The 13403-nt window shown below is 59.7% G+C and overlaps 1 protein-coding gene across 8 annotated transcripts in view; it reads right to left on the bottom strand.

Annotated features, from left to right (window-relative positions):
- The window catches only part of XXYLT1 (xyloside xylosyltransferase 1), a 144658-nt gene that overhangs the window by 26849 nt on the left and 104406 nt on the right, over positions 1 to 13403 (bottom strand). Inside the window, exon 4 of one of the 8 annotated variants that reach the window (XM_072726591.1) lies at positions 8232 to 11162. The exons of 6 other annotated variants lie outside the window; for them this stretch is intronic. In XM_072726591.1, coding sequence (XP_072582692.1) covers positions 10769 to 11162 — 394 coding nt within the window. In that variant the 3' untranslated portion in view covers positions 8232 to 10768. Of the gene's footprint in view, positions 1 to 8231; positions 11163 to 13403 lie in introns of those variants that run through there. One more of the 8 variants, XM_072726598.1, reaches the window with a different exon arrangement.

Genomic DNA, 13403 nt, shown 5'->3' with positions numbered 1-13403 from the left:
GGCGGGAGCCGTGGTGCCCACCCGGACGGCGTCGCCCGGGAGCCGGGCCGAGGGGCCCGCAGGGTGTGCAGAGGTACTGGCGGGGCTCGGCGGCGGCAGGAGCCTCGGTGTGAGCACGGGGGTCGGGCTCTGGGTCCAGGAGCCTCCAGACGTTGCCCCAGCCCGGGGTCCCGCCAGGTCCCCGGACTCCGCGTCTGCACCCGGGCCCTGCGGAGGCTCGCTCCCACCCTGCAGTCACCTGGACATGCGCTCGAGGGCACAGGCTCCTTCCTCTTCACACATGGCCTCGGCGGGAAGCAAGCCACTACCGTGTCAGTCGTGGGATGAAGGGGCTGCCCCTGGACTCAGCAGGCCAGGGGCAAGGGCCTGGGTTTGCTCGGCCATCACGGGGTGGGGGTGAGACACCCACACAGCTGCCATAGTCTCCAGGAGCAAACGTGGGCACAAACTGCCAAACGCATGCCCGTGAGGGGCGGCCCTGACTGGCACAGGAGCGCAGACACCCCACCCCGCCCAGGCTCCTCCCATGGTGTGCGAGCACCCCAGATCAGCCACCTAGGCAGCCACAAACCACCAGGGGCTTCTGTTCCGACACAGCATCCCGCTTCATGACGTCTAGAATAAAGACTGTGGCCAACACTGTCCCATCCCCAAAGCTGCACCAGCTAAGGCCTGCCATCTCTGTGAAACCTGGCACAGCAGTGGAATCACGGAGGGCGGACATCCTCGCCAGGAAGGCCCCGGGCCTGCCACAAGATGGCCCGACCCATCCTGAGCCTGGCGGCCCTCAAATGCCCACAGCCCTTCTTTCCTCCAGGGAAGGGCTGCTGATCCGTGCGAGGCCTCTGAAGGCTTGGCATGGCCAAGGCCCTAGAGCTTCCCATTTCCCGATGCCCACGGGAGGGCGGGATGCCCTTCTCTGCAGTGCCAGTCCTCTTCTCACACATCCAGGGAGCAGGCAAGTGTCCTGCCCACCCACCATGGCCCATGCCCAGCCTGCCCGGACATCTCGGCCACAGGGGCTCCCTGCCACCCCTGCTGCCCAGAGCTAGGAGTACAGGTGGGTGGGCTGGGGAGCGTGCGGTCACTCAACCTGATGGACAGGTGCAGAGCATGATGTGCTGGGCCCTGGAGGGCTGCACGGGGAGGGCCTGGGGAGGGACAAGGGGCAGATGATGGACGAAGGGGCACTGGAGGGCTCAAGCAGGCAGATGGAGCCCTGAGGGGCTGTGTGCCTGGCTTACAACAGGGGTGGCGGACGGTGACAGCCAGGGCAAGGCCGGGAGGATAAAAAGGGGAACGGCTTGTTCGGTCTTGAACAGATGCCAGCCAGAGGAACAGTGATGTGGGGAGCCCTGCAGGGGGCTGGATGCAGGTCACAGACATGGAGGATGAGGCAGGCATGAGAGAACTGGGGGCTTCCAACATTCAGGGGACGGGAGAAGAGGAGCTGGGAAATGCACCCACAATAGTTCCAGTGGCTGCGGTGATGGCCTCATCACGGCCTCATGCGTCTTAGACCCCACCCGAGCTCCCCACTTGGCTGATCCTCCGTGAACTCTGCTCCAGTGACGGGGAACTTGGATGGGTCCCCTGCGACTGCACTGTCCTGTGCGTGCCCCTTGGGAGCCCCTGGGAGCCCCTGCTCCCTATTTCCTAGATAGTGTCCCCTGGATGCTCCTGGCTCCCCACCCACCCTACCTCACTGCGTATGAGAATGTGATAGTACTGACAGCTGCAGAGGATGGCAACTTGGAAACGCAACAGACTTCTGGCAGAGTAAGTGACAGAGACTAAGGAGCTGGGCACTCAGGACGGAGGGACGTCCACCTGCCCAGGGAAGGGATGGGTATGCCAGACTACAGAGGTACGAAATACAGGGTGAGAGGCGGGGTGGGGACACCGAGGAGGGTAATCACGGTGATGGCTAATACTGAGTGAGCGTGCCCATGTGTCAGACCCAGTTTTAAGTCGTCATTTACTGTTGATAACAAACGAGGTAAGTAGTATCACCTCCATGTTGCAGGTGAACAAAATACGGCAGGGAGATATGAAACACTGCCCAGGGTCACAGGAACCAGACAGAGGAGTTTCCCAAAATGAGGGAACTCTCAGGACACAGCTGAGACTGGAGGAAGGACATAAATGAGAAGATACCGGCTCTGAAATGGGAACTACAGAGACTGGAGACAGAGGGACCTGGGTACCAATAAAGGTTTGAGAAAGAGAAGTGGTTTACAAGGGCAATGAGGGATCAATAGAGATGGATAAAGGATCTGCCTGCGTGTGGAAGATCTGAGTGGAAGCAGGAGCCCTGGCATCAATAACCAGCGTGTGTTATTCATCTTTATGACTTGACGGCCTGGTGTGGGCATTTGATTCACAGCAGGCCCTTGAGAACTATTAAGTTTCAAATGGATGGATGAATGGGTAGGATGGATGGATGGATGGACAGATGGATGGATGGATGGATGGATGGATGGATGGATGGATGGGAGGATGGGCGGGTGGATGGGTGGATGGATGGGTGGATGGGTGGGTGGGTGAGTGGATGGATGGGTGGATCAATAAGTGGATGGGTGGGTGGATGGATGGATGGGTGGATGGGTGGGTGGATGGATGGGTGGGTGGGTGGATGGATGGGTGGATGGGTGGGTGGGTGAGTGGATGGATGGGTGGATCAATAAGTGGATGGGTGGGTGGATGGATGGATGGATGGGTGGGTGGATGGGTGGGTGGGTGGATGGATGGGTGGATGGGTGGGTGGGTGAGTGGATGGATGGGTGGATCAATAAGTGGATGGGTGGGTGGATGGATGGGTGGGTGGATGGATGGGTGGGTGGATGGATGGATGGGTGGGTGGGTGGATGGATGGATGGGTGGATGGGTGGGTGGATGGGTGGATGGATAAATGGATGGGTGGATGGGCGGATGGATAAGTGGATGGATGGATGGGTGGATGGATGGGTGGATGGGTGGGTGGATGGGTGGATGGGTGGATGGATAAATGTATGGGTGGATGGGTGGATGGTTGGATGGGTGTGTGGACGGGTGGGTGAATGGATGGATTGATTGATGGGTGGATGGGTTTGTGGATGGGTGGATGGGTGGATGGGTGGGTGGGTGGGTGGATGGACGGATTAAAGAATGAACAAAGGAAAAAGATACTGAAATCAGATGGTAGGATTTAAAGGAGGAGATCGGTGAATGAAAGTGGTACAGCAATAGTTTAGGAAGGCAGCTGGGGGGAGAATATGCCCGGGTCCTGTGAGCTGGAGCCACCGGGGTCCTTACTGGGGGAAGCCAGGGCTCTGTTGGGAAGGAAAAACTTTCTTCTATCCTTCAACGGTTCTTCCATCCAGTCTGAGAAGTAAAGTGACGTGAAACAGATCAACAGGAGGAAACGACAATTAATTCTGTACGAACAGGAACCCGATACACACGAGTGGTTCAGAGACAGAAAGGTGATGTGACGGAGCCATGGCGTCCCGAGCTACGAATGGAGCAGGGCTGGGGCATCAAAGGGGCGGAGGGTGCAATAAAAGAGGCGTTTAGTGACTAGAGGTTCACTGCCATACAGACCGATCGTTCAGGTGAAATGTGTCGCTGGTAATGACTCTTACTGTGGGAAAGACTCTCCCTTTAGATTCTTCTAGGAAGTTAAGAGAGAAGCAAAATTTCCCTGGAGTCTGCAAATCTCAACCGCCTTCAGCCCCCAACAGTCCACCTCTCAGAGTGACACATTTGGAGGAGACTTGTTTTGACACCTGCCATTTCTCGCAGGGTGAAGATGGGGAAAGCGACGTAGAAATGTCGGCCCCATGAGCTGAGGGATGCGGGTCCACGGCGAGGTGCCACCGTGAGAGATGACCAATGAAGGGACCCGATGGTAACCCGACCCGGGCACGCCCGCGGTCCTCTGGCGAGGCCCCTCCTGGCCGGGGCGCCGGAAGATGTCTGGCCTCCAAATACAAGGCTTGTACCTCACTGCTAGGGAGGAGCTGCAATCTGGTGGAAGCCCTGAGACCTCCCCAGGGGCTGTAGGGTGTGCAGCCGGCCGGAGGGGCTGCTGAATACCTGCGTGCAGCTGGCCTGGCACGGGCGGCCAGGCCCCGGCTTAGCTCCAGAGTCCTGCCCTTCTCCTGAACTGAGGCTGACGGAGGGACCTGCATCAGGGTGAAGACAAAGCCGGAGAGAGATGCCCTCAGAATCCCCCATTAGCCCACAGCACCAGGGCACACAGAAAAGAAGTGCCCAGGACGCACGCTAGGGCTTTCGGGGACGGTGGGCACAGCACAGGCATGTGCAGTAAGGCGGCCGGGGGAGCACGCGCGGGACTGAGTCCTGGGCCCAGGGTTAGGCCCCGGCATCCAGCCCCGCACCCTTCGCTCTCACGGAGGGGCTGTTGCTACACGGGAGCTGGATGTTGGGGAGACTGTGGGCGTGGCTGAGCCAGGCACAGAGGCCACCGGGCTGCACCAAAATCTGTTATTTCTCAAGCCCAGAAAAAACAGTCTGCAAGCTTCCACACTTGCTTGAAGCCGACCCGCACCTTTGCTTGCCCCTGCTCGCTGCCATATGCCGTGGTGGCACGGGCGGTGGCACGGGCTCGGTCGGGGCAAGAGCAGTGACCGCGCGGGGGCAACAGACGGAGGGCGAGGCTGTCCCCCCGGTCACCCACAGAGCAAGGGCGCAGGCACTGCCCCGCGGGGCCTCTCCCGGGCCGACTGCACCCCGTGAGGGCTCCCTGGGATCTCGTCCAAGTGCACATTCTCAGTCAGAGGCTGCGCTTCTGCCAAGCGCTCAGGCAGTGTTGACGCTGCTGGCCCAAGGGTCGCGCTCAGAAGAGAAAGGACGGTATCGTTAGTGTCTCTATAAAGACATGAAAGCCGCGGGAGTCGCAACGATGCCATTTTATCCTGCAAATGGGTAAAGTAGGTACACGCACGGGCACTTAGAAATTTCAAAATTTCAAAATAAATGAATGAATGAATGAATGAATAAATAAATAGATTTCATGCGCATTTTATGCTGATACTTTATCATAGGTCTGGGAAGGGAGAGCAGGAGGGGGAACTGGGCAACGGTTCCCTGGAAGCTTAAGGCACCAGGAGGGCACACCCTGGGAAGGGGGCGGGGGGGGTGGGACCGGGAGGGCCCGTGTCACGGCGGCACCCGGCACGGACCCATGTGCACGCCCTGGGCAGCCCGGTGGCCCCTGCGCTCCCGTCCCCTCGGGGCCTGATCCCGCACAGCCTCTCGCCAGAGGCCAGCAGACACCTGCCCACAGGTACTCAGGCCCAGCGGGGCCCTCACCGCCCACTCTGTCCAGACACAGATGCGCAGGGCGGCCACCTGGCTCACCCAACAGCCCCTTCAGGGCCAGACTCCTCGTGGGACCTTGGGAAGCTCCCAGGCTAAGCTCCTGGAGCCGCACGGCCCCCGTGGGCGCGACACCCCAGAGGCAGGCGTCTCCCGGAGCGCGGGGTGGACGGGCTCTCCCACGGCCCCAGGCCCTGGCCATGGGGACCATCCTCGCACGGTGGATGTCCTCCCACGTGGCGGGAGCGTCGGGGCTGCGTCGTCAGGGGTTAACTAAATATTTTAGAACATTAATTAGCCCCAGGGATACTCCTTTTGCACACTATACATTTCTGAGAGATTTGGGTAAGACGCGGTGGTTTTAGACGTCTCTCTGACTAACATATTTTCTGAATGGAAATGAGAACGCTTGGCCCTTGGTCAAGAGGAGACGTACGAAACTGAGATATGTCAGAAAATATGTCTGGCTGTTCCTGGCTGTTCTCTCTGACTTTCCAGAGTGAGGTTAGAGGGAATGTTTTCTGATTTTTGCCCAAGTTTTAGATTGCCAAGGAACGAAAAAGGCGCAGCTCCATTCAGAGCCCGGCCGACGGGGAGGCGGGGCTAACGCTGCTGGCGGTCGTCGCCATGGGCAGGCTGTGTGGACGTGGGGGTTTTCAGGGACACAGCCTGGGATTTGGGGCCACAAGTCCGGGCCGAGCTCCTCAGCACTGGCCACTCGATGGTTTGGTTGCAAAAAAAAAAAAAAAAAAAACCAGAAAACACAAAAAACACAAATCAGGAGTACAGGCCCCCGCGGCCCCACCCGGCAGCGGCGCTCGTCGGTTCTGGATCGTCGGAGGCTGTGTGGGCCTCAGTCGCACTTGCTCAGGCCCCACAAGAACCCGTCCAGGTGAGGCGAGGAGTTAAATTTAAAAAGGGAAAATGTTCTTTGCCTTTTATTTTATTTTTAATCTTTTTAAAATGTATTTTTTAAAGATTCCATTTATTTATTCATGAGACACAGAGAGAGAGAGATAGACAGAGAGAGAGAGGCAGAGACACAGGCAGAGGGAGACGCAGGCTCCAGGCAGGGAGCCCGATGTGGGATTCGATCCCGGGACCCTGGGGCCACACCTGGGCCGAAGGCAGTGCTAACCACTGAGCCATCCAGGGATCTCAGTTCTTTGCCTTTTAAAGGCTGTTGACATTCACTGCGTCCCTGCCTCTACCTAGATGGAGATAAACAGGGGGAAGGCAATGATGGTTGAGACGTTTGGAATCCATCAAGGGGAAGGAATTGGGGAAACAACATAATCTTGTCATATGACAGATCCCAGCAGCACCCTTTGACCTCAGGGAATAAAAGAGCCGTTAGGTCGCAGAAGAAAGCAGGTGGGGTCACGCCTCCCGAGCAGGGCTGAGCAGGGCCGCAGCGGCTCCGGGCACCTAAGGGCCCAGCCGCATCGCGTGCCCCCGGCCTCCAGCTGCCGCAGAGCTCGACGCTCCAACAGCTCACAGCTCCAAGGTGTTTCTGGGACTTCTGAGCATTTTCCCATAAAAACGGTCTCCTAGTGTCATCTGGGTTCCCTTTACGCATTCAATGGGACCCAGGGCTTGGAAGGGAGCCCACGGGGGGCGGGGGGGTGGCACTCCTGCTGGTGCCGCCAACAGGCCGCGCAGCCCGTGTGAGGGTGGCGCGAGGGGTCCCCCACCCTGCGTGGCCCGTGTGTGCCGTTGTAGGGAGGACAGGTTGGTGAGAAGGCGGGGAAGCGGCTGAGAGACGAGGTGCCGGGCAGAGGCGACAGTTCCGTGCCCACGGCTGCTCTCGGACCCTCTTCTCGCCAGATGAGTCCTCTCTGTAAAACTGCGTCGGCCCTCAGGTGGGAACAGCGGCCAGCTGCTGCCTGGAGGCCGGGGGCAGGCTCGGGCCGCTGGCTCCCCGCACGGGGCGTCTGACGCAGCTGTGCAGCTTACGACGAGGGGCACGGGCGTGACTGCGGGGCCGCCGCGCAGGACGAAAGGCTCGAGTGGCCGGGAGGCCGGGCAGGGACGGACGGGAGCGCTGGCCCCAGGAGGCCCAGGAGGCGCAGGAGGCGCAGGGCCGGCGTGCAGGATAGCGAGCCCAACAGGAGACGCCGCCAAGCATCCTGAGCCTAGAGGCCACCAGTACATGCACGTCAAACAGAAACCGTCACGGGGAGTACAGCACCCTCCGCCCGGCCCGCTGGGTGCCCGTCGGCAGCCCCTTCCCCGGGCTCTGTGGCTTCCCGATCGCTCTGGCTGCACGTTCAGGAGGCACATCTGCAGGCCGCCCCAGCCGGGGGCAGCGGGTGGGACCCCCCCAGGACACCTGCATGGAGGGAGCTCCCTGGGCGGTCCCGAGGCGCCGCACTGGCCGCCAGGAGCTGCGGGCTGCTCCGCGTTTCTCCTTTCCTTGCATCCGCGATGAGAACCACACTCACTCTGGTCCTGGACCTCCGCTCCCTAATAACGAGGTGAGATCACGAGGCTGATAAAACGGTGCCACCCCACACGCACAGAAATACCCACCAGGGCTTCTAAAACACCCCCCGGGGAGCGACAGGGGCCGGTGCGGAGGGACCCCAACACGGCCGGTGCTGCTGTACAAACTTGTGACTTTTCTAAAAGATTCCTAAAACGTGGGGCGCCTGGGCGGCCCAGTCGGTTAAGCGCCTGCCGTCAGCTCAGGTCAGGCCCTGGGATCGAGCCCACACCCCGCTCCCTGCTCAGCGGGGAGCCTGCTCCCCCCTCTGCCTCTGACCCTGCCCCCTGCTCGGCTCACGTGCGCCCGCTCTCTAATAGAACTTTAACGTTCTGCTCTGTGATAGGCTCATCTGCAAGATTATAGAGTAGACTTCTATTTGAATTTCTGTTTTTTTAAAAGAATCATTGGAAAAAAAAAAAAATAAAAGAATCATTGGGATCCCTGGGTAGCTTAGGGGTTTAGTGCCTGCCTTTGGCCCAGGGCGTGACCCCGGGGTCCTGGGATCGAGTCCTGTGTCGGGCTCCCTGCATGGAGCCTGCTTCTCCCTCTGCCTGAGTCTCTGCCTCTCTCTGTGTGTCTCTCATGAATAATAAAATCTTTAAAAAATAAAAATAAAAAACAATGAAACCAAAACCCTAATACTATTACTCCTCGAGCCTAAAGCCTTCCCCTTCCCTGGAGTGACAGCATTTGGGCGAGTGCGAGGATGGTTACTCAGGCCTCTCACTGACGTGGAGCCTCTCACTACTGGAAGCCCCGGTACTGATCCTGTAGGACAGGAGCCGTATGGGAAACGTGGGCTCCTGACGTCAACTGTCCAACTTGTTATCAATAAACTGATAACCAGGAAGACTATTATCACCATGAGAAAAACAGTCACACCTTGCAGAAGCCACATATACGTCCGTCATTCACTAACGGTAACGGCAGAGACACGCTCTTGCTGGACTCTGCACTCCCCCACCCCCCCGAGAAGGTTGGGGCCCAGCTTGGCTCCAGCACACCCCGTCTCAGGGGAGGAGCCTCGTCCTCTCTCAGATCCTCCAAACGGTGTCTCAGCCTCAGGCGCTGGAACGTTCCGGAGCCCAGGGATCCCAGCTGCGGAGGGGAGGAGCCCTGAGAAGCCGGCCCTCGGAGGGCACCCAGCTGAGACCCCTGCTGGGGAGGTGTGGACTCGTGCCCACACGGCCCACGCGGCTGGAGGGGACGGGGCGGCCGCGCAGGAAGGGTCCAGGGTGCCCTGCGCCGAGAACCTTGGAGGGTGGCCGCCCCCCTCGTCCTACTGCTGCCCTGCTGCCTTCCCACTGCCTCGGCGGCTGCGACAGGCCAGACAGCGGGTCCCCAGGGCGGACCCCAGGCAGCAGCGCTCCCGCCCCCAAGGCCACCGCAGCCCCTACAGGGAGGGGAGGAGGAGAGACGGGAAGAGGACGCCCGGCCGGGGACCCACAGACCACAGACAACTGCCCCCGGCAGTACCAAGGTCAGAGGGCTCCTTAGAGTCGTCTTCTGTAGCTAACAGGATTAGAAAATAAAGATAAATCCTGAGCACACAGAGCCCCCCGCCCGCCTGCGCACAGAAGAGGCCGTTTGTTTTGTTTTGCCGGGACCCACCTTCCACCCATGCCTTCAGCTCAAAGGATGGAGAAGCGGCCTGCGAACCCCCTTCAAGGAGAGGGGGCGGCTCAGGCAGTGCCCAGGGGGTGGTGCCAAGGGGCAGACAAGCCCGGCAAGCGGCATCCCCGCCGGCCCTCCCAGGCCTCCCGCCTCAAGCAGAGGATCCAGGTCTGGATTCCAGGGCACCCTCCCAGCCGGGGAAACGTGGGCAGAGGAAGCCCCGCCCGCCCCCGCTGCCGGCACTGGGACACTGCTCCTGTGACCACCGTCTGCCGGACAGTCCGACCCGGGTCACTCGGCTTAATGCCCCTCGCCCCGCACACAGCTGCACCGCGCGGCGCTTGAGGGGAGCGGCAGCCGCCCCCTTCCCGTCTCCGTGGCCCCCTCTCACCGTCCCCACGTGGGGCCCAGCCTCCTGGGGGGTGACCGGCACCCCAGTCCCAGGTCCGCGCAGGGCCCACCACCCTGCCTTGCTCTGCCATCCATCCTGGGTTTTCTTTTTTTTTTAATTTTTTTGTTAAAGATTTTAATTTATTTATCCATGAGAGGCAGAGACCCAGGCAGAGGGAGAAGCAGGCTCCATGCAGGGAGCCCGACACGGAACTCGATCCCAGGACCCCGGGGTCACGCCCTGGGCCGAAGGCGGATGCTCAACCGCTGAGCCCCCCTGGGCGTCCCCATTCTGGGTTTTCTTCATTAAATATCACTGCACATTAAAACCCACTGAGGAGTAACATCAGTTGGAAACGCCAAGCGCTACATTTATGAAAACGCATGCGCGTGGCGAGCTATAAAAAGAACCCTAAGAGCCAGATAGACTGGAATCTTTCCCAAGAACCTTCGACTGTTCTCAAACTGCTGACTCTCTTGCTTTACTTAAATCGAGACTTAGTAAAATACTTTTCCTTTTTGTTTTTTGTTCTAAAAAAAAAAAAATCAATTTCTTGGTTGTAAACTAAGTGTTCAAAGTAAAAAGGCCGAAAAATTTTATAAACCCGTAAAGAAAAAAACAGCATTCTGGTGGGACGCCCTCGGTCTCGCACACGCACGTGCACGCGGAAGGCCGGAACCGGGGTGGGTCAGCCAAGACAGCTGATGGGAAGGCCCTGGCCACACGCCACGGTCGGTGCTGCGCTCCGGGCGCTGACGACCGCAGGGAAGGCAGCCAGCGTCTCGGGCGCTGGGTGTGCTCCGAGCTCTCCCGTAGTTTCTCCAGCTTTCACGGCCACCCCAAAGGGACTGTTCTCATTTCCAATCAGGTGGCGAGGTCTCAAGGAAGTCAAGGCTGGAAAAAAATCGCTGAGTCCAGATTTTAAATCACCGTAGTCCGTCTGCCCCTAAAGGTCACGCTCCCTGCGCTTCGGCAGAGCCGTTCCCTTTTCTCCGCGGATCTCCATCCCCCGCCAGCTCAGGGTTTAAGAGGAGGGTCTGCGCCTGGGGCTCCCACGCAAGCAGAGGCGCCGGCCAGCCGAGCCGCGGGCGCAAGCTGCAATGCTGAGCCCCGGGGCCGGGCTGCGTGGGGGGCATGAGCCTGCCAGGGCTCTGTGTCCAGCACCGACGGGCCCGGGGGCTGGGTGGAGTCTGAGGTCCGGGGCAGGTGCGGTCGGTCATCCTGGGGGCTGGAAGGAGCCGCTGCATGTCTCCCGCCTCCTGCCTCGCTTCTGGTCGTGCGCCGACGCTCCCCGGCATCCCTCGTGGGGCTCGATCCCGGGTCTCCAGGACCAGGCACCGTGAACACCTGTAGGGAAGGGACGGGCTGGTGGGTCCAGCAGTGGACACCACCGTGCCGTCGCCGTCCCACCCGCCCACCACAGAAGCCTGCTGCCTCCAGGCCGCGAGGGCTGTCCCCCGGGCCTCTGGCAGATGCTGTCCCCACCGAGCCCTAGTGCCGTGTGACCCGCTAGAATTTTTGGAAATATCAGCTCAGCTCCCAGACTTAAAATAGAGGTAAGCTGTCCTTTTTCCACACTTCCTAGGGGCGGGGAGGGGGCGAAATATGTAGATATAAGACATCACTTGCTTGCGGAATGGCGGAACCTTGCTTCAAATAGCGCTCACACGCCAAGTATGCAGAACGTACATTAGGATGGGTCGCAAAAAAAAAAAAAAATTAAAAAAAAAAAAGATGGGCTGCAAATGCCTTAGGAACTCATTTCTTCTGCAGTTTCCTTGGCATTACTGTCGCTGCGTAAACAAATCTGCTGTTATGCCAATGATGTGGGCGCCGATATCAATCACTCAACTGGCAGGCTACGTCAGCTCCGGAGAGCTAAGGGTGGTTATCATTATTCTTAAAACCGAGAAGACAAAAAAAAAAAAAAAAAAAAAAAAAAATTCAAAATAAATAAATAAATAAATAAAAAACCAACAAGACGAAAAAAATTGAAAATAAATAAAGAAAAAAAAAATAAGACCACTCTTGACCTGCAAGACACTCCTAGGTGACAGAGACATTGGCGAGGGGCAGGCCTGCCCGGCAGCCACAGGACCAAAGGGCAGAAAGCGGAGGAAGCCAGGAGAAACGGAAAGAGACGTGCCCTGAGGGTCAGATCGGGCAAGAGGGCCACCTGCCGCCGCTGGACCCCGAGCCTACGATGAAGGCGAGACCGAGCTGGCCCTGAAACACAGAGAGGGTTGCTCAAGGCGGAGGTGGGTGAAGAGAAGCCCCCGGTGACAGCACGAGCAGAGGTGAGAAGGTGGGGGCCCGGCACAGCCCCAGGGGACCATGAGCATCCCGTTCGGCTGGAGCCACGGAGCCACTTACACAGGCCCCGGGGATCAAAATTCAGAGCACAGCCCCCAAGCCCAAGTCACCAGGACGGCGCCTGCCGCAGGAGCATCTCTGCATTCTGCTCCACCTTCCGCCCCGCACGAGCTCTGCCCCTTCCGAACGCTCCCCAGGAAAGCTGCGGTGCCGGCCCCTGGTCTGTGCTCCACCCGGGGCCCCGGAGACGGCTGCCCCACCTCGCTCCCCCAAGACCAAGGGCCCGGGTCCTGGTGACTGCCCGGGGAGCTGGGAGACGCGGAGAATTGCGGTCTCTGGACTCCGGCCCACTCTCCATCTCTTCTTCTCGCAGTCCTCGCGGTGTGGGCGTCATCTCGAGCGCCTCCTGTGAACGGGACTGGGCCAGGCTGAGCACCCAGAGGAGGGGCAGACCCGGGGCCTGTGGCCACTCTGGGGTTGCACTTCACCCCCGGGACCCATCAGCGTGTGCCTGCAAGGCACCCGGCACCTGGCCCGGGCGGCAGGCACCAGCCAGTGCCCCTAGGAGAGGCCACCCGCGAACCCCGGAGCCCCACACAGGTCACCGTCCCTTCCCTGACGCCTGAGACACGTTTCCCCCAAAGCCCACGGCGGTCTCGTTAAAAAACCCTGTCGCGAGCAAGAAAAAGGTCTTGCGGTCACCGTGCCAGGATCTCTCCTGGACGTTCCCTCAGTGAGTCTGAGCATGAAGACCCAGAGCGGACGTGGAACCCTGACGACCCAAACGTGCAGCTTCTCCCGTTGAGGCCGGCTCGACTCGTGTTCCCCGATCTATCAAGTTCGTCACCCGGAATCAGGGAAAACGAAGTAAACATGAAAATACGAAGCCTTCAGAGCATTCGGGAAGGAAGCCGAATCTTATGTGCTTAGAAAGGCAGAGGCTTGGAGGAGGACCCGCTGCCGGGAAGCGGCACCTACTCCCTGGAGGCGGGGCTGCCCTTGGCGGAAGGTGCCAGAGCCCAGTCTAGGGAGAGACCGAGGTCTGGCCTCCACGCAGGCATTCGCTCGGGCGGGCGGAGGCTGGCTCTTGCCGGACAACGTGCCTGGGACACAGGGCGGGAAGGCGGCATCCGGCTGGCACTGCCGGTTCCAGAGTCACCGTCGCCCTGCACCGGGGCGTCCTGCGCCACTTCCTGGGTATCAGGCACAGGCCAGTGCCAGCCGCTTCTTGTCCAGCAACGTAAACCTCAGCCCCAACGGACGGTGTCGGCCCTT

This window comes from Vulpes vulpes, chromosome 1 (assembly GCF_048418805.1).
Source record: "Vulpes vulpes isolate BD-2025 chromosome 1, VulVul3, whole genome shotgun sequence".
Classification (NCBI taxonomy): Eukaryota; Metazoa; Chordata; class Mammalia; order Carnivora; family Canidae; genus Vulpes; species Vulpes vulpes.
Note: the sequence above shows the minus strand (reverse complement) of the source record. Positions and strands in the feature narration are given on the sequence as shown.